Here is a 19,936-nt window from a genome sequence, read left to right on the forward strand (position 1 = left end):
TCTAAAAACTTTAAATTGTGTTCTTAGACCACATATAGTAGCTAAATCCTATTTTTGCCTATGACCAAAGCATTGATCGTTGTCATTGATGATGAGTAAGGTGATTAATGTTGCCATGTTGTTAGGCATCCTCCTGGCTACTATTGTAAAGTTTTTGACTTTTTACTAAGCTAGTAATTGAATCATTAATACTTCGTTAAAGTAAAGATATTTTTTAGTGAATATTCATTTTCGCCCATCACTATTTAGGATTTGTTTGATTGAGTTTGTTAAAAAAATATAAAGTAAAATTTTAAAAAATAATTTAATATTTAAATATAACAATATAAAAGTATTTATTTATTATATTAAAAGTTTTTAAGTAATTTTTTTAAAAAGATAAAAATATAATTTTTTAAAAATATTTATTATTTTTAGTATTATTTTTATTATTAAAAATTTGTCACACCAAAAAATTAAATTTTTTTTAATAATTTAATGACTTTCAAACAAATTTTTATTTGAAGAATAAAGTGCATTTGATCATTTTAAAATATCATATTAGACTCTAGCCATCAAAGTAATTGATTAAATTATTCTCTCCAACTATGCGAAACAGTAGCCAACTGACATAAGTGTGAGTGTCACGTGAAAATAATTTTCGAAAACAAAAACTAATAAATCCCCAATATTTAAAAAATGAGATTAATAAAAATCTCTCTCTTTCATCCTTCTCTCTTCTATGATTTTCATTAGGATGTTTATTGGTCAGGTTAAACTGAATATAAGTAGATTTATATTTATCTTAAAAAATCATCAGTCTATTTTGACCTAATTAAAAAACAATTTAAAATAAATTAAAAGTCAATTTGATATAAAATTAGTATATACAAATTTTTAAAGTATATTATATTTATAGTAAAATAAATTATTTTTAAATAAAAATAATATCGTATAATATAAAAAATATTAATTAAAATATAAAAATATAGTAAAATATTATTAATTTTATTATAAAATATATATTTTTGTTTAAAAATAACTTTAGATCAAGACGGGTGGCTAAAATATAATTCAAATTCAACAAAATATGTCCTAAGTTAGAGCCAGATTTCGGACATCATAAACACTCCTAATTCTCACGTAATTTTGTGCCTCTTAATGATATTGTTCATACCCTGACCCAATAACAAAGGCCCAGGATCAAGCAAAAGACCTAATCCAAAGGGTTGGGTCTCACCAGTACCAACCTTCATCCTATGAAGTCGGTATTCACCACGACCTGTTCTAAAGAAGTCGGGCACGAGATTAGCTGGCGGATAAACACTCATTCAAATGAGTAACTGCCCCTAGAATCTCTCTAACCACTTCCACGAGCCATATCTTAACCTCCCTAAGATAATGGGACGGTTAACATCCTAAAAATATGGCACTACTCCAACGGTGGTTATTGGTTCACCACCATAAATACACTGACACCCCTCAGGTATCTCTAAGTTCCAATACTCTCTAGACCTGCTCACATTCTTGCTAACTTAGGCATCGGAGTGTCTTTGCAGGTACCACCCCCTTCTCCTCACAGGAACAAGTCGGACGGAGGCCCCCGAGTTGCAGACCCATTCGGAATCCTCCTCCTTCACACATTTGGGCCAACCAACGCCATTTAGCCCATTAATCTCCGGTTACCCACCGTAACATTGGCGCCGTTGCCGGGGACCCGAGAGATCAACCACTGATGGCGGACAGATCCCACGAAGAAGGTCATGTGGAGCCAGATTCTGAGCAAGAGAATCTGGACACAGGCAATAACGATGCGGACTTCACCCTCCACCCAGAAATCAATGATCAACACAGGGAAGGTACCTCCGGAGTAAAAAACCCGAAGGTAAACTCTTCAGAAGGGCGCGAATCAGAGAAAGAGGGACCATCCCATGTAACTGAACTCATGGGATTAGTCCACAGTCGCCTGGAACAGTTGGAACAAGAACGGGAGCGACAAAAGGAAACTGAAAAGAACCTAAAAGAGGAGATGGAACGATGAAAAGAGTTAGAAAGAAAACTCTTAAAGTTAGAATCCTCCCTCAAAGATCGCAACTCCCGTGACGAACGAGAAGAGCCGCCCTTAGGAGGGGAGGATCCTTTCAGCGAGGACATAATGAGGGCAAAAGTTCCGAGGAACTTTAAAAGTCCCGATATGGACCTCTATGACGGAACCACGGATCCAAAGCATCACCTGAGCAATTTCAAAAGTCGGATGTACCTAGCTGATGCTTCCGACGCTACGCGATGCAAAGCTTTCCCGACCACTCTATCGAAAGCAGCGATGAAGTGGTTCGATAGCCTCCCCCCGAGGTCGGTTACTAGTTTTGAAGACCTCTCAAGGAAGTTTTTGATGAGGTTCTCTATCCAGAAAGACAAAGTGAAACATGCACTGAGCCTCCTGGGAATAAAACAGGAGGTCGGAGAATCCTTACGAGCCTATATGGAAAGGTTCAATAAAGCATGTTTAGAGATTCAGGACCTGCCCACAGAGGCAGTCATAATGGGGTTAGTCAATGGACTCAGAGAAGGTCCCTTCTCACAATCCATATCTAAAAGACACCCCGTTTCTCTAAGTGATGTACAGGAAAGAGTTGAAAAGTACATTAATATGGAGGAAAACGCTAAGTTGAGAGACCTGAGTTGGTGACCTGGGCTCCCTCCCTCAACAATGGAGAGGGAAAGGGAAACCAAGAAAAAGGAGGAACTCGGTCTCGAAAGACCAAGAAAATACCACTCTTATACTCCTCTGAAAGTTTCTATAGTGGACGTATACAGAGAGATTTGTAACACTGAAAGACTGCCACCCCCTAGACCCATTAAAAATAAAAAAGGGGGGAGCCGCAGCGACTACTGTGAGTACCATAAAATATATGGTCACTCCACAAACGACTGTTACGACCTTAAAAATGTGATAGAAAAGCTGGCTAGAGAAGGTCGGCTTGATAGATATCTCATAGAAAGGTCGGACGGTCATAGAAAGAGAAAGCGAGACGATATGGATAGAAGAGACCCACCGCCGCAGACTCCGGAGAGACATATCCATATGATCTCAGGAGGGTTCACGGGAGGGGGACTCACCAAATCCTCTCGCAAAAGACATCTCAAAAGAGTCTACCAGGTCGGAGAAGAGTCATCCGACCTCCCTACCATTTCATTCACAAAAGAAGATGGGCAAGGAATAATCCTTGGACACGATGATCCAGTAGTAATAACTATGATCCTGGCAAATGCCTATCTCCACAGAACCTTAGTAGACCAAGGAAGCTCAGTGGACATTCTTTTTCAGCCCGCTTTTGACAAACTAGGGTTGGATGAAAAAGAATTAAGAGCCTACCCCGACACCTTGTATGGATTAGGTGACACGCCAATAAAACCACTGGAATTTTTGCCCCTCCACACCACCTTTGGAAAAGGGGAAAAATCAAAGACTCTGAGTATAGACTTCATAGTCATTGATGTGGGGTCAGCATATAACGCTTTAATCGACAGAGCTACCCTTAATCGACTCGGAGCAGTGGTATCTACTCCCCACCTTTGCATGAAATTCCCGACTTCAGCGGGGATAGCAACGGTAAGGGGAGACCAAAAGTTGGCAAGGAAATGCTACAATAAAAGCCTAAATCTGAGAGGAAAGGGCAAAGAAGTTCACACAATAGAGCTCGACGGTGCAAGGGCCAGAGAAGAGCTGCGACCACAACCGGGAGGAAAAACCGAGGAGGTACAGGTCGGCAAAGAGGAAGGGAAAAATACTCATATAGGAGCTAACCTAGGGGAAACCCTAAAACAAGAATTGACTAAGCTCCTAAGAGATAACTCCGACCTCTTCGACTGGAAGGCCTCCGACATGCCTGGGATAGACCCCAAGCTTATGTCCCACAAGCTCTCGGTTTATCCGGGATCCCGACCTGTACAACAAAGAAGACGCAAGCTCGGCCCAAAACGATCCCTAATAGTAGAAGAACAAGTGCAGGCACTCCTGGAAGCTGGCTTCATCAGAGAAGTCAAGTACCCAACATGGCTAGCCAATGTAGTGCTAGTCAAAAAACAGAATGGCAAATGGAGAATGTGTGTCGACTATACCGACTTAAATAAGGCATGTCCCAAGGACCCTTATCCGCTGCCAAGTATTGATACCCTAGTGGACTCCAGCTCGGGGTATCAATACTTATCATTCATGGACGCCTACTCGGGATATAATCAAATCCCAATGTATGGGCCAGACCAGGAGAAGACATCATTCATCACACCCAGAGCTAATTTCTGCTACGTGGTCATGCCATTCGGATTAAAGAATGCAGGAGTCACATATCAAAGGTTGATGAATAAAGTGTTTTCCTCTCACCTTGGGAGTCTAATGGAAGTATACGTCGACGACATGCTTGTAAAGACCAAGAAAGAAGTCGACCTCTTGTCCGACCTCTCACAAGTCTTTGACACCATAAGGCTGCACGGGATGAGACTAAATCCCGCAAAGTGTGCATTCGCGGTGGAGGCAGGGAAATTTCTAGGATTTATGCTAACACAAAGAGGGATCGAAGCCAATCCCAATAAGTGTAGAGCCATCCTAGAGATGAAAAGCCCGACTTGTTTGAGAGAAGTTCAGCAGCTGAATGGCCGACTTGCAGCCCTCTCCAGATTTTTGGCAAGATCGGCACTAAAATCCCTTCCACTGTTCTCCTTATTGAGAAATGGATGTCAGTTTGAATGGACTCCTGAATGCGAGGAGGCGTTCCGGGAATTCAAAAAGTTTTTAAGCCAACCTCCTATTCTGACCCGACCAGTATCTGGAAAAGACCTCGTCCTGTACTTATTCGTAGCGGACAAAGCTGTCTCATCAGCCCTGATAAGAGAAGACGAGGTCGGACAACACCCAGTTTATTTCATCAGTAAAGTTCTACAAGGCCCTGAGCTAAGATACAACAAACTAGAGAAGTTTGCCTACTCCTTAGTAATAGCCTCACGAAGGCTACGACCTTACTTTCAGGCTCACACAATAAGAGTCCTACGAACCAACCCATAAAGCTAATCCTCCAAAAGACGGATGTTGCAGGGAGAATGGTTCAATGGGCAATAGAGCTATCCGAGTTCGACTTAAGATATGAAACTCGGACGGCGATCAAAGCCCAATGCCTCGCCGACTTCGTTGTAGAATACGCAGGGGATCAGGAGGAAAAACCAACTACATGGGAACTCTATGTAGATGGATCCTCCAACAAAACAGGAAGCAGCGCAGGCATAATATTGGTAGATGAAAGAGGAACCCAGATAGAGGTTTCCCTAAAATTTGAATTCCTAGCTTCAAATAATCAGGCAGAGTATGAAGCCTTGATTGCTGGATTGAAGCTGGCAGAAGAAGTCGGTGCTACAAAGGTGATGATATACAGCGACTCACAAGTGGTGACCTCCCAGATAAGCGGAGAGTATCAGGCAAAGGACCTAAATATGAAGAGGTACTTGGAGAAAACTCTGAAGCACCTTGGGCGCTTTGCAGAAACCGAGGTTAAACACATAACTCGGGATCTAAACAGCAGAGCGGACGCCCTATCCAAGTTAGCAAGTACCAAACCGGGAGGAAACAACAGAAGCCTGATCCAAGAAACCCTCCAGGAACCCTCAGTAGTAAAATAGAAGACAAACAAGAGGTACTTGAGGTAGTCGGTTTAAACCTCGGATGGATGGACCCCTTGGTCGAATACATGAAATTCGACATCCTTCCTAAAGAGGAGAAAGAGGCTAAAAAGATCTGAAGGGAAGCACAACACTACACCTTGGTGAGAAATATTCTCTACAGAAGGGGGATATCAACACCATTACTAAAGTGCGTACCGACCTCAAGAACCACCGAGGTATTAGAGGAAGTACATAGTGGGATCTGCGAAAACCATCTCGGAGCAAGGTCACTAGCCAGGAAAGTAATCCGAGCTGGATTCTACTGGCCGACCTTGCAGAAAGATGCCACAGAATTTGTAAAAAAGTGTCAACCATGTCAGATGCATGCAAATTTCCACGTGGCTCCACCAGAAGAGCTCATCAGTATCACTTCTCCATGGCCCTTTGCAAAATGGGGAATGGATTTGTTAGGTCCTTTTCCCCAAGCGCCAGGACAAGTCAAATACCTGATCGTGGGAATAGATTACTTCACAAAATGGATAGAAGCAGAACCATTGGCCACCATCACCGCTTAAAGAAGTCAGAGGTTCCTCTACAAAAATATCATCACAAGATATGTGATACCTTATTCCATTACTACAGATAATGGAATCCAATTCACCGATTCTACCTTCAGAAGCTTAGTAGCCAGTATGAAAATCAAACACCAGTTCACCTCGGTGGAGCATCCGCAAGCCAATGGGCAGGCCGAGGCAGCCAACAAAATCATACTGGCAGGGCTAAAGAGAAGATTACAAGAGGCAAAAGGAGCTTGGGCCGAAGAGCTCCCCCAAGTGCTATGGGCTTACAGGACAACGCCCCAATCCACCACCGGAGAAACACCCTTCCGACTAGTCTACGGCGTAGAAGCAATGATACCAATAGAAATCAATGAACAAAGCCCAAAGGTAATTCTCCATGACAAAATCGGAAACCTACAGGGGCACAAAGAGGAGCTCGACTTACTCCCAGAAGTCCGAGAAGAAGCCCAGATAAGAGAAGCAGCGTTGAAGCAAAGGATGACTACAAGGTACAACAAAAAAGTCATTCGAAGAACATTTTCTCCAAATGACTTGGTCTTAATCAGAAACGACATTGGAGTCAACAAATCAGGGGAAGGAAAACTCGCTGCTAATTGGAAGGGACCTTACAAAGTCAAGGAAGTCTTAGGACAAGGTTATTACAAAGTGACCGACCTGAACGGCACTGAGTTCCCAAGGTCGTGGCATGCTTGTAATATGAAAAGGTACTATAGTTAAAAAGCGAACTCTACTCCCTGATGTACTCTTTTTCCAACTTCATGATTTTTTCCCAAAATCAAAGGGTTTTTTCTGGAGAAGGGTTTTTAACGAGGCATCATAGTAGAGGCTAAGGGGAAAAGGCTATTAAAAACCCTTAGTAGTAAAGAAGGTACCTCCCCAATCAATAAAGATCTTTTTTTTTTCATTTACAATATCTCTTATAAACTCCTTTCTATTTTTTAAGTCTTTCTACGAAACACGCCGACTTAAGCTCGACAAAACGTGAAAATCCCATGAACCGACCTAGATGGTTGTCAGGATAAAACGACGAGGTACAAGTCGGTGTAATGAGGTTATAAAAGTTGATCGTAAAAAAAAACTCGGAAATATCCCGACTCATAAGTCGAAAGGAAAAAACCGAGTAGAAAAGAAAACGAATCGCAAAAATAACCTAAGTCGTAAGAACTCAATAAAACAAAGTTGAGTATAAGGAATAACAAAAAAGAGATTGAGAAAACCTAGGAAAAAGTTTAAAGACTGTCCAAAAGTCCTTAAACAAAAGGGCTCAGAAAACAGACAAGCCAAAGGGAAAGATTTTCAGAAAAAGATCAAGGGGACTTCGAAAAATCAAAATCAGAAAAGCATACACGCACAAGGTAACTTAAACCCTTATCCAAAAAAGGGTATTTATTCTGTTAATTTAAAACCCTTATCAAAAAGGGTACTTTTTAAATATTTTGTTTACGGCCTTAAAAGGCCAAAAGAAATTGTCCAAACACCACCAACAAACAACATATAAAGAGTTTAAAAAAGGGGGACTCACAGGCCGAGCCCCATATAGCCATAAAAAAGTTATTTCTGCAGAGGAGTAGACGGATCACCACCACCAGAGTCAGGAAGAACGCCACCAGGATCGGGAAGAGAGGCAACCACGGGAGATGAAGAGGAAGTCGGAGGAACAACAGAAGAACTCGAAGCGTCCTTGGAACGAGGAGGGGACTCAATAATTCTCTGCCCCCGAGTCTTCAATTCTGACTCGGAAACGATTACGGGGGCAGGAGGATCCACAATAGCACCATCAATGACGACTTTGTCTGGATCTAAAGGAGAAAGATCCAAGTCAGGAGCAATAACTCCGACCTGCTCCTTGAAAATCCTCCAAGCCTCCTCGGCACCATCAGCGATAGAGTCATCCAACTCAGCATACGCATTTTGAGAGTTCAGCAAATCCTTATTCACAGACACAAGATCTTAAAATAAACTCTGATAACTCTCCTGTGCTGCTTTCCTCAAACCCGCCTCCATATTACATTGGGCTTGCAGCTTACTCTCCTTCTCCCGAAGGCTATCCCTCTCCGCCCTCAGCTTGGCGACCTCCTCCTTCAACTCCCTCTCATGCTCTTGATAAGAAAGAAGCCTTCCCTCCAGCTCCTCAACCTTCGAGGTTAACCCCAAAGAGCTGAGAGGAGTCTTCTCAAAAATATCCAAGTGCTTGCCACAAACACCCGCCGCCCTGAAACTCTCTTCAGCCAGAGTGGTAAGGTGGTTTCGAACAGAGACATCATCCATACTTATATGAGGATAAATGCTCTTTCGGACGAATGCAAGAGCATCCGCCTTGACCCCACCATCAAAAGAAGAGACAGACTCTAAAGTCTTGCGCTTCTTTTTCTCTGGCTCAGAAAGAAGTCGGGCGGAGGGGAGCGGCCGAGACAAAGCTGAAGAAGAAATTACAATGGGCTGGGAAGGAGTCCCCATAGTCTGAGGAGGAGGAGGAGGAGGAGGAGAGATGATTGCCCTGGTGCCACCAGTCCTAGCCCAAGATCTTGCCTTAGCCTCCTGAACTCTTTGGTAAGATTCCTGAGCATTCTTCCTTGCCATATCTGCAAAAGAAACAATTAGCAAAAATTACAAGTCGGCAAACCTCAAGTCGGTAGATACAAGTCGAAAATAAGAAATGTATATACATATAAACTACCTAGTTGCGACCGAACAAAAGTCGGCGATCCCTGGAGAAATTTCCTAGTATCCAAGTATGGGGCCCTCCCCCACACTTCTCGGAAAAACCCCACAATGGCCGTCTCCACCTCATCCAGGTCGTCCAGACCGTATTTCTCACAGGGGGAGGCCTCCAACCAATAGAGGGGAAAGCGAGGGGAAGAATCCTCATCCAAGAAAAAGGGGTGGTGACCCTCTACAGCTTGCACTTTGAAAAAATAATTTTTGAAGTCGTGGAAGGATTTGTCAAAAAGGGTGAAAATTCTCCGACCTTGTATGGCTCGGAAAGACACCCATTGTTGCTTGTTATTTAGCCCACTGAAGGGCTTAGTCATGTGAAAAAGATAAAAGAAAATCCTCAAAGAGGTCGGAAAGTCCAGAGCGTGACTTATAAATTGGTAAATTTTCAGAAAATCCCAAGAATTGGGGTGAAGCCGGGTAGGGGCAACTCGACAGTGGCGTAAAACAGCCATTTCAAATTCGGAAAATGGAAGAAAAACACCCAAACGGGTGATCATACATTCATACATAAAGAAAAAATGAGGGGCCGCCTCATTGGCCCTCCCAAAACAAACCCGGTCTTCTGGACCCGGGACTACCAACTCATACTTTGGCTCGTCCTCCTCAGAAGTACAAATTCTGTGGTGAGTACGAAGGTGGGTGATAAACTCGGCATCAACCAAGGGTTCCTCCCCTAGGACCGTGACATCAACCCATTGAGAAAGAACATCTACGGAAGCCATTTCTTTTTCTTACAAAGGGTAACAAAAGCCTACAAAAGAAAAAGAAAAGGAAAATAAAAAACACGGTCTCTACAGGGAGGGAATACGGAACCAAAGTCTACAAACCAACCTAAATGAAAGAGAGCGAAAGTATTTATAAACATGCTAAGGGACATAATGGTAAAAGCGGGGCAGTCATTAAATGGGAATGCACCGTTATCAAGGCCTACGCACATCCCTAACGGACACGACGCTTGATTAGACGTAACTGCCAGAACCAAAAGGACACGAAAAGTCACGTCGGTTTCAGACCATCATGTCGGTCCTCCAACGAGTCGGCTACGACCCCGAGCAGAATACTCGAACCCAAATCTTGAAAAAAATTGGGCTCGAGTAGGGGCACTGTTCATACCCTGGCCCAATAACAAAGGCCCAGGATCAAGCAAAAGACATAATCCAAAGGGTTGGGCCTCACCAGTACCAACCTTCATCCTATGAAGTCGGTACTCACCACGACCTGTTCTAAAGAAGTCGGGCACGAGATTAGCTGTCGGATAAACACTCATTCAAATGAGTAACTGCCCCTAGAATCTCTCTAACCACTTCCACGAGCCATATCTTAACCTCCCTAAGATAATGGGACGGTTAACATCCTAAAAATATGGCACTACTCCAACGGTGGTTATTGGTTCACCACCATAAATACACTGACACCCCTCAGGTATCTCTAAGTTCCAATATTCTCTAGACCTGCTCACACTCTTGCTAACTTAGGCATCGGAGTGTCTTTGCAGGTACCACCCCCTTCTCCTCACAGAAACAAGTCGGACGGAGGCCCCCGAGTTGCAGACCCATTCGGAATCCTCCTCCTTCACACATTTGGGCCAACCAACGCCATTTAGCCCATCAATCTCCGGTTACCCACCGTAACAGATATATTCCACGATATAATTTTTTTTATTTGACTATTCTAATTTTAAATGATTTCTGAATCTGAATTAAATTCAACTAACTTAGTTTGAATTAGTTTAAATTTAGAAAACTCCTCATAAATCCAAATTGTTGCAATTGTATTTTAGATGAATTTTTAGTCTCTTAGTTTTGATCTCCAAAATCAGCATAATGTAATTTTTTTAGTCTTGAATAGGACAAAATTATCATTTTACTCCTTAATTTTAAAATAACAAAAATATCTTTTTAAACTTGTATAATTTACTCTTTTTCTTCTATCCTTGCTAATATTTTTTATAATTATTTAAAAAGTTTAGCTAACAGCCATAGTTCTTTATTTTAGTTTCCTAAGCAATTAACTCATTATATGTTGGATGATAAATTCCTCAAATACTGTAATATATATGTTTTTAAATCTTTTATTTTTTTAATTTTGATGTAATTGTGTTTATTAATTATATATTATCTTTGTCACTTATATATCATATTTTTTTCTATACGATCATTTATATTTTTTAATATTATATAGTTGTAATAATAATATTAAAAATGCATAATAATTTAATTCAAGAAAAAATAGATGTTATGTTCATTTATTGAAACATTATATTCATATTTATATTAGGACAAAAAATTAAAATAAGCCAAACTGAGAAGTTAATTACATAAATCCTCCAAAGCCAAATATGTTTCATGTATCAACCAAACTCTATTTATATGTAGTTCGAATCAAGCCTCTTCGAACTAGATTTGCACATAATTCGAATCGTATTGATTTGAATTAGTCTGGAGTGCACAAATACATGTAATTCGAATTGAGCTGACTCGAATTACGAATGACCAATAATTCGAACCAAATTGATTTGAATTACCATGTAACACTCAAACCCATGTAATTCGAAGTAGGTAGATTCGAATTACACAATGTGTAGTTCGTAGTAGATTGGTTCGAATTAATAAGGACCAGAGGTGTATATATATGGAGGGAACGTGAGTTGATCTGATTAGAGGGTGAAAATGGCTAGTGAAGAGAGTTTTGTAGTGTTGGTTCACCACAGAGGATCGATTAAGAGGAAAACATGATCCGGTGTGAAGTTCACTGATAAGGATCCTCTCAGTATTTTCTTGAGCCCGACCACGAGCTATGATGACCTTGTTAGTTCTGTTCTACGGAAACTTAGTCTAGAAGGCGTGAAATGGGTTAAGAAGTTCTTCTATCGCATTCCAATCTCGGTCCTCCAAGAAGTCGTGAAGTAAGATTGTTTCACGGTCGGTAGTGATGAGGACTTGCATGTCATGTTTCACTATCGCCGGCAGTTTCCCGAAGTGAGGACACCAGAATTGTTGGCGAAGTTGGTTGATGTGGTATCTAGCTCGAGGGGTTCGAACCAGAATACCCCCACTGTAGCCACGGTAGCCGGTTCTAGCTATAGACCTGCGAGTGCATCTTTCTCCGTCCCTATGTATGAACCTCCGGTCCAGCCTGTCGCCTCCTCTTCGTTCGCATTGGATCTCAACGGAAGTGGAGGCGGCGAGGTTGGAATTGGGGATCATGTTCCGAACCCTTTACAATGTGCTGCACCGGCTGGTATTGGAGATGCATTGTTCGATTATCCAGAGGACGATGATGTGGAGCCGGATATCATTGCTGATGACAGTGGCGATGATATTCGACCGAGTGAGCCTGCTAGGACAGGAGGTGGTTCTAGCTCTGGCACACATCAGTACCCTCCACATTTTTCATCTTTGGACTTGGATGCCATGAGGCAGGAGGGGGATCCAGGGGAGCAGGTTGGATTTGGCGCTAGAGATACGGAAGGGTCTACAGGCCTGACATAGTTTCAGGTTGGTCAGCAATTTCAGGACAAAGAGGAGGTCGTGTTAAGTGTGAAGACTTACAGCATCCGACGTGGGGTACAATACAAGGTCGTCGAGTCAGACTATCGTCGGTATGTTGGGAAGTGTTCTGAGTTTGGGAATGCGTGCACATGGTGGATACGGCTGAGTCTCCGGCAGCGCAAGGGCGTTTGGGAGGTCAAACGGTACAATGGATCACATACGTGTCTAGTGACCTCGATCTCAAGTGACCACAGGAGTTTGGATTATCATGTGATATCCGCATTCATCATGCCAATGGTCAGGGCAGATGCATCCGTAACTATCAAGGTGCTCCTAAATGCTACGGCCGCACACTTTGGGTTTAGGCAGACGTACATGAGGGTGTGGCTGGTGAAGCAGAAGGCCGTTGCCCACATTTACGGTGATTGGGATGAGTCCTATAATGAGCTACCTAGGTGGGTGTTAGAAGTTCAGTTGACGATGCTTGGTATTGTTACAGTCCTTCGTACGAGCCCAGTTCGAGTTGGGGGACAGGTGGACGAGTCGCAAGCTTATTTCCACCGACTGTTCTGGACCTTTCCACCATGTATCGAGGCATTCCAACATTGCAAGCCGTTGGCAAGTATTGACGGCACCCATCTGTATGGCAAGTATGGCGAAACGTTGCTTGTCGCGATTAAACAGGATGGGAACTCCAACATTCTGCCTTTTGCATTCGTCCTTGTTGAAGGAGAGAATGCCGAGTCCTGGTCCTTCTTTCTCTCTCACCTGCGTGAGCACGTGACCCCGCAGCCGGGTTTGCTAGTTATATCGGACAGGCATAACGACATCAAGGCCGCGCTTGAGTCTCCGGACGGAGGTTGGCTACCTCCAACTGCTTACCGTGCTTTCTGCATTCGACATGTGGCAGCAAATTTTGCTCTTACCTACAAGGGCAAGGATGCAAGGAGGCTACTTGTGAATGCAGCGTATGCAAAGACCAAGGTTGAGTTCGATTACTGGTTCGATATTCTGCAGTCTGAAGACCCTGGCATGTGTGAGTGGGGTGAACCGGATTGAGTACTCCTTGTGGACACAGCATCGTGATGAGGGTAGGAAATTTGGTCACATGACGACAAATATCTCCGAGTGTGTTAATTCAATCCTTAAGGGGGTGAGGAATGTCCCTGTGTGCTCGCTGGTCAAGGCAACTTATGGGAGGTTGGCCGAACTATTCGTCCGCAAGGGCAGAGAGGCTGAGGCCCAGCTAGGTACCGGACAACAATTCAGTCAACACCTGGTGAAGAGTATTGAGGCAAATCTGAAGACGGCATGGTGCTTTACGGTGACTTTGTACGATAGAGATAACTCGGAGTTTACCGTCGCAGAGATGACTCCTACTGGTTTGTTCTCACTGGGTAGTTACAGGGTCTCACTTGGATCTCAGACATGTAATTGCGGATACTTTCAGGCACTACATTTCCTGTGTCCTCACGCCCTGGCATGTTGTGCATAGTCACGGCTTACCTGGCAGCCGTATGTCCACCAGGTGTATCGTCTTAGTTCGGTCTTTAGCGTGTACCGGATGGGGTTCACACCTCCCATCCCCGAGGGTTTCTGGCCACCCTACGATGGGCCCACAGTCATCCCAGACCCAAATAAGAAGCGTGCTCGCGAGGGACATCCCAAGTCAACAAGGATACGGACCACCATGGACGATGCAGACCCGAACAGGCCGAAGAGATGTGGCCTCTGTCGGCAACCCGAACACACTCGTCGGAGTTGTCCACAGGTCGGAGGACCCAGCCATGTAGGGAGAGATGAGTAGGTGTGTCGTTGTGTTGTTAGTTGTATTACTTCCTTCATTTCACTTTTTATTTTAGAATCCAATGTGCTAGGTTTTTTTAGTTTGAATTGTTAAGTGAAGAAAATTTGTTACACTAAATGTCATGTACTTTACATGGATTATTAATTAATGAATGAGCTCCATTTTCGACATGAAATATCACTTGGTCGAGAAATACTTAAGGCAATAACAGGAACTGTCAAATTAAATGAAACATGATAACTAAAATATGGAAATAACTTAAATAAACAAAGTACAGCCATTTTCATAGTAACTGATAGACAATAAAGCAATAAGAAATGTACACATACATCAACGGATGAACACAAGGTGGCTAAGAAACAACACCGATAACGAAGTATGTAAACAAAGATAGGTAACGAAGTACGTAAACGAAGATAGGTGTCCCGACACGAGCTCTCCTCTCAACCCGACGCCTATCCGGAACGTCGTCGACAAGGTCCATATCAGGAACTCGGCCGGCACCCCTCTGCGTCGCCTCAACCGGAATAGGAAGGGATCTCGGATCCCCCAAGTACATCTATGGTGACAAGAACCTCTTTTCGTGCTGACGCCACCACTCCAAAAAGTCATGTGAGGCTCTCGGGTCTGCGACAACATCGAACCGAAGAACGTGCTCCGTACGACTCTCCCAGTGAAGATGCCATGACTGCAAGTGGTGCGGGAACCAACGATCATCTCCTCTCCCGTCCTTCGACATCAAGAAGTCGATGTTCAGGGCGGGACGCAGGTGGGGCTGTACGCCGCCGAACTGCAGTAACACCCTATCAACCTGATGCCACTCCACCACCGTAAAATATATCAGTGACGTCACACACCGTCATAGTGCCGTATGACGAGGCTCCAACACCTCCGGATGGACAACATGAAGGACGTCAGGTGTGCTATAGGGCATCCAGATAAACTGAATAATGCAATTCAAAATCGTTAGTTCAAATCGTTTTCAGAAGTGTGAAACTATAATTAACTACACACAGGAGGTTAGTATACTCACATCCCTAGCCTGTAACATGTCTATCCTCAGCCAACACATCTGCACTCGAGGTCCCTTCTCGCTAACGGAAGGATTGTGACCAGACCACCTGCATATGACATCAATGTGATAGCGCATTAAACGTGTGACAGATTAGTATAACATTATAAGCAGACATGGAATTAAATAATTAAACTCAACATAGAAAACTACGATAGTGGTACCTCGAGGCCAGGGGCCAGTTGGACGCATCATACCCAACAGGCCTAAATCCAGGAAAGCGCCAAAAGATCCAAGACTGAAGTAACTGTACCGGCCCAGCTAACTTCACGACATGTCTGTTGGCCACTCGGCACATGCACCGGTACAACCATATTAGTGTTGCCAACCCCAGCTCTAGCTACCCATCTCCTCAAGCCTAGCCACGTACGGTAGCCATCTGATGTGAATACGGTTGCCAGATTTGTCGGCAAATAGCTGAGTGCCCAACAACATCATGATATACTCACGAGCAAAGCGCCTCACTGTCTCCTCATCGGCCCCCGCGGGGCACTCTCCAAAAGTCTCCTGGAACCAGGTGCAGTTCACTACGAATTTCTGAATTTGGTTCAAAGGAGGTAACACACCGAGCAACTCCTGGAACTACTGCCAAGCTGGCCGGCCACCCTGTATGTATACCTGGAAATCTGTCAGGCAACCACCGACGTAACGTCCGTTCACTGGCAACCCCAACTGGTACGCCACATCCTGAAGTGTGATCGTGCACTCTCCGAACGGCATGTGGAACGTGTGCGTCTCCGGACGCCACCTCTCGAAAAATGCACTGACAAGGGGCTCGTCTAATCGGAACCATCGGTCGTTCAATCTCGCAAGATGGTATAATCCGGCTATCTGCAAGTACAGAACGTACATCTCATCCAGTCGCATGCCCTGCTGCCGCCGCATGCTCGAGATGCATCGCTGGGGCTGCGCATTACATGGAACACATAATTAGAACGAATTACAATACCACTAAAAAAAATCAAAATACAACATAAACCACTAACAAAAACCACATGCAAAAGCAAATATAGTAACCCACTAGCAAAACCGCATTAAGAAACCGCTAACATAAACCACTAACAAAAACCACATGCAAAAGGAAATATAGTAAACCACTAGCAAAACCGCATACAGAAACCGCTAACATAAACCACTAACATAACCCACATGCAAATCTACTTACGAAAACTACAAGCAAAACCACTCAATAAATCACTTCCAATACCACCAACATAAACCGCTAACATAAACTATCAACAAAATCGCATACAAAACCACTACAATAATCCGCATGCAATACTACTAACACAAACCACTGACATAAACCGCCAATAAAATCGCATGCAAAACCTCTAAAATAAACCACTTGCAATACCACTATCATAAACTACTAACATAAACCACTATCATAAACCACTAACCTCGTCGTTGATCACCCCGGCTATATGAGCAACTCCATCCAAACGATACAGCCTTTCCGGATCGTCCCCCATCGGCAAGAGTATTCTGCTCGAGTCTTTCTCGGACCGAGTCTGGGTCGTTTTCTCTGGGATTTGGTGGGGTTTGAGAATGAAAAATTTATTCGAATGAGTTTGGTTCGAACTCCTTATATAGCCGAATGCCTTGTAATTCGAATCAACCCCATTTGAATTACTAGAAGTTGCAAAATGTGAGTAGTTCGAATCAATATGGTTCGAACTCCTTAGAAAAATGTGCTCACTAGTAATTCGAAGCAGGCTCCTTCGAATTATGCTTGATGTAATTCGAATCAATAAGCTTCGAAATTAGTTATTGACTTTGATTGTTGTATAATTCGAATTAAATTGTTTCGAATTATATTAAAATGTAATTCGAATCAAACTTTTTCGAATTACATTATAATGTGCTTTGGATGATTGATAAATCAGATTTTGCTTTGGTTGAATTGTGTAATAAAATGCTCCCCTTGGCTTAATTAGATTTTTTGCCCTTTATATTACGTCTAATAGCTTCATTCTTGCACTATGGTATTTAAGTTCACTAAATATATGTATTAGGTTATGAACTCTTTAAAACGTTAGAATGTACAATATCTTTACAATTTTATTTTTTAGTTTTTTTTTTCATTTTATTCTAATTGTATTTAACTATTTATTAGTTATATATTGTCTTTATCATTTATATATCACTTTTTACTTTTAATAATTTATATTTTTTAATAATATTTAGTTATAATATATTAATAAAAATATATAGTGTCTTAATTTATAAAAAAATAAAATTAAAAATTAAATATTATATTTAAACTATTGAAACATTATATTCATACTTGTATTTCATATAATATTTTCATTCTTTCACTACAATATTTAAATGTAAACTAAAAAAGGAAAAAATAATAAATAAAAATAACTTCTTGGAATGAACAAAGATAAAGATTATATGAAAATTAAATAAATAAATTTCAATTTAATATTTTCATAATTTTATTTATAGTGTAATTTATGTATATATTTTTTATTTTAAAATTATTAAAATTTAAATTAATTCATATATTTTATTTATAAATTTTAATTTTAATTATTAAAACCATAATTATCAGAATCGGACTGGACCGGCCAAACCCATTGAAAACCGATCGATTTGCGTGTTAGACCGAGCTAAACCCGCCGCGGATCCACGGTGCACCTGCGGAATCCCGAACCATCGTAGGAGCGCACCCAAAAATGTTGAATGTGGGTTTCAAACCCAGGACTGCATAAAACCACAACCTTCCTTCCGCCACTACGGCAAACTTGATTCTTATTAATAGATATGACAAAAAATATATATATAACAAAACGTAATATTTTTTATTTTTTTATTTTTTTAAGTATAGATTTACATAGATATTAAATAAGTAACAACATATAATATACAAATATATTGATATATTGATATTGATTGTGTTATTTTTTATTTTTTATTTATTTAAATTAAAAAAAATATTTTGTATTAGTAACTAATTTATTATCTCTTTTTGCATTATAAATTATATCTAAGAATTGATATTTAATTGTTATTAATATATTTTTAAAAATATACATTTAACTTTTAATTTTAATTTTATTTTTATAATTTTATATTTTTATTTAATTATGACTGGATCAATTGGATAAATCAATGACCCATCGATTGAATCAATAACCCAGTGACCCAGTCGTATGATCGAATCAATTACCGATTCGGTTCTGATAACTATGATTAAAACAAAAGTCTGATTAGTGATACTAATAAGATTATTTTTTTTTCCTTCCTTTACTCTTTTAAGGTGATTTAATGAAGATGAGTTATGAGAAAAATTTAATTTGAAGGATAATTATTCAATGAGGTTCATATGTGCTGATTTATTCCTTTGCTAAAAATTATTATTATTTTAGATATTTTAAGCTGAAATTTATCATAAATATAGGAGAAAAGACTTAAACAAAACTACATCAATTATGCTCAATTGTGATTCTAAATTTTTTCAACAAGAGAATTCTCCACAATTTGTTAATATGTTCTTTTGATAAAAATTACCAATATATTTTTATTTTAAATACAAAATTTTACCAAAATATAAAAATAAAACCTTAATAAAAAATTATTTTAAAATTATTTAGAAAAATATTTAATAAATGTTTACAACTCTATTTTTTTTCAATTGCATTCATATATTAATATTATTAATATCTTTCTATATGAATAACCATAGTGAATAATATCTACAGAAATTATTTTTAATATGGAATGAAGATGGTATTTTGGTTAAATATTGATATTTGAAGTATATTATAGTATTGTGAAAATCATTCAATACGCTCCCCTACGCGGCGTGTTGAAACACGCTCCCACGTCGTGTTTTACAATGTAATTACACAAAATAATCTCATTTCCAAAAAAAAAACATCAATATTTTTTTCATATAAAAAAATCAACCTAATATCTACCTAACTAATTATAATTTTTTTAAAAGGAAGCTTATTCTTGCCAGAAATTATTTTAAATATGAAAATGGAAATAGTGTTTTGGTTGAATGTTGATATTTGAAGTGTATTACAGTATTGTGAAAATCATTCAGCACGCCCCGTCCCCACGTGTTGCAATATACCCCCAATGTGTTGACTTCTCACTTACAAAATCTACCCATTTGTAATTACACCAAATTATTCCGTTTCTAAAAAAACACCAATATTTTTTTTATATAAAAAAAAATTAACCTATTCTTGCAATTAAAGAATATGTTACAAAAAAAACACCAAAATAAATAGTTAAAGTGTTCAAATCCAAACCAATTTAAATAAATCTGCTCATTCAACCCAATCAAAATAGAAAATTGATCGAAGCCACACTAATTTAAATTATATTGAATTTTATTTTCGGTAAATTACATAAATATGCAAGTAAATCTAATTACTTTTAACTTCCAAATTTAAACAAAATTTTAAATATGCAAGTAAATCTAATTAAATACAATTTTTTAAAAAAACTTCATGAAAATAAATTTAATATTATTTTTAAATTTTTTTAAATTTAATAGTTTCTTATATATAAATTTTAATTTATTTTAAATCTAGGAAAGTATAATTCATTGTGTATAAAAGCTGAATTAAGATGCTATGACTTGTCTCCGTAACTGATTCCCGTATACGAT

General features: G+C 40.3%; 1 protein-coding gene across 1 annotated transcript; it reads left to right on the top strand.

The window, feature by feature from the left end:
- Positions 1–12,796: 12,796 nt before the first annotated feature.
- Positions 12,797–13,480, top strand: LOC130975712 (uncharacterized). Its single transcript, XM_057900458.1, has one exon. The coding sequence runs from the start codon at positions 12,797–12,799 to the stop codon at positions 13,478–13,480; it is 684 nt and encodes a 227-aa protein (XP_057756441.1).
- Positions 13,481–19,936: the final 6,456 nt, after the last annotated feature.

Source organism: Arachis stenosperma, chromosome 4 (genome assembly GCF_014773155.1).
Source record: "Arachis stenosperma cultivar V10309 chromosome 4, arast.V10309.gnm1.PFL2, whole genome shotgun sequence".
Taxonomy (NCBI): Eukaryota; Viridiplantae; Streptophyta; class Magnoliopsida; order Fabales; family Fabaceae; genus Arachis; species Arachis stenosperma.

What these genes read in the sequence shown, in the direction of transcription:
- LOC130975712 (XM_057900458.1), top strand. Translation starts at nt 12,797, where the DNA reads ATGAGGGTGTGGCTGGTGAAGCAGAAGGCCGTTGCCCACATTTACGGT.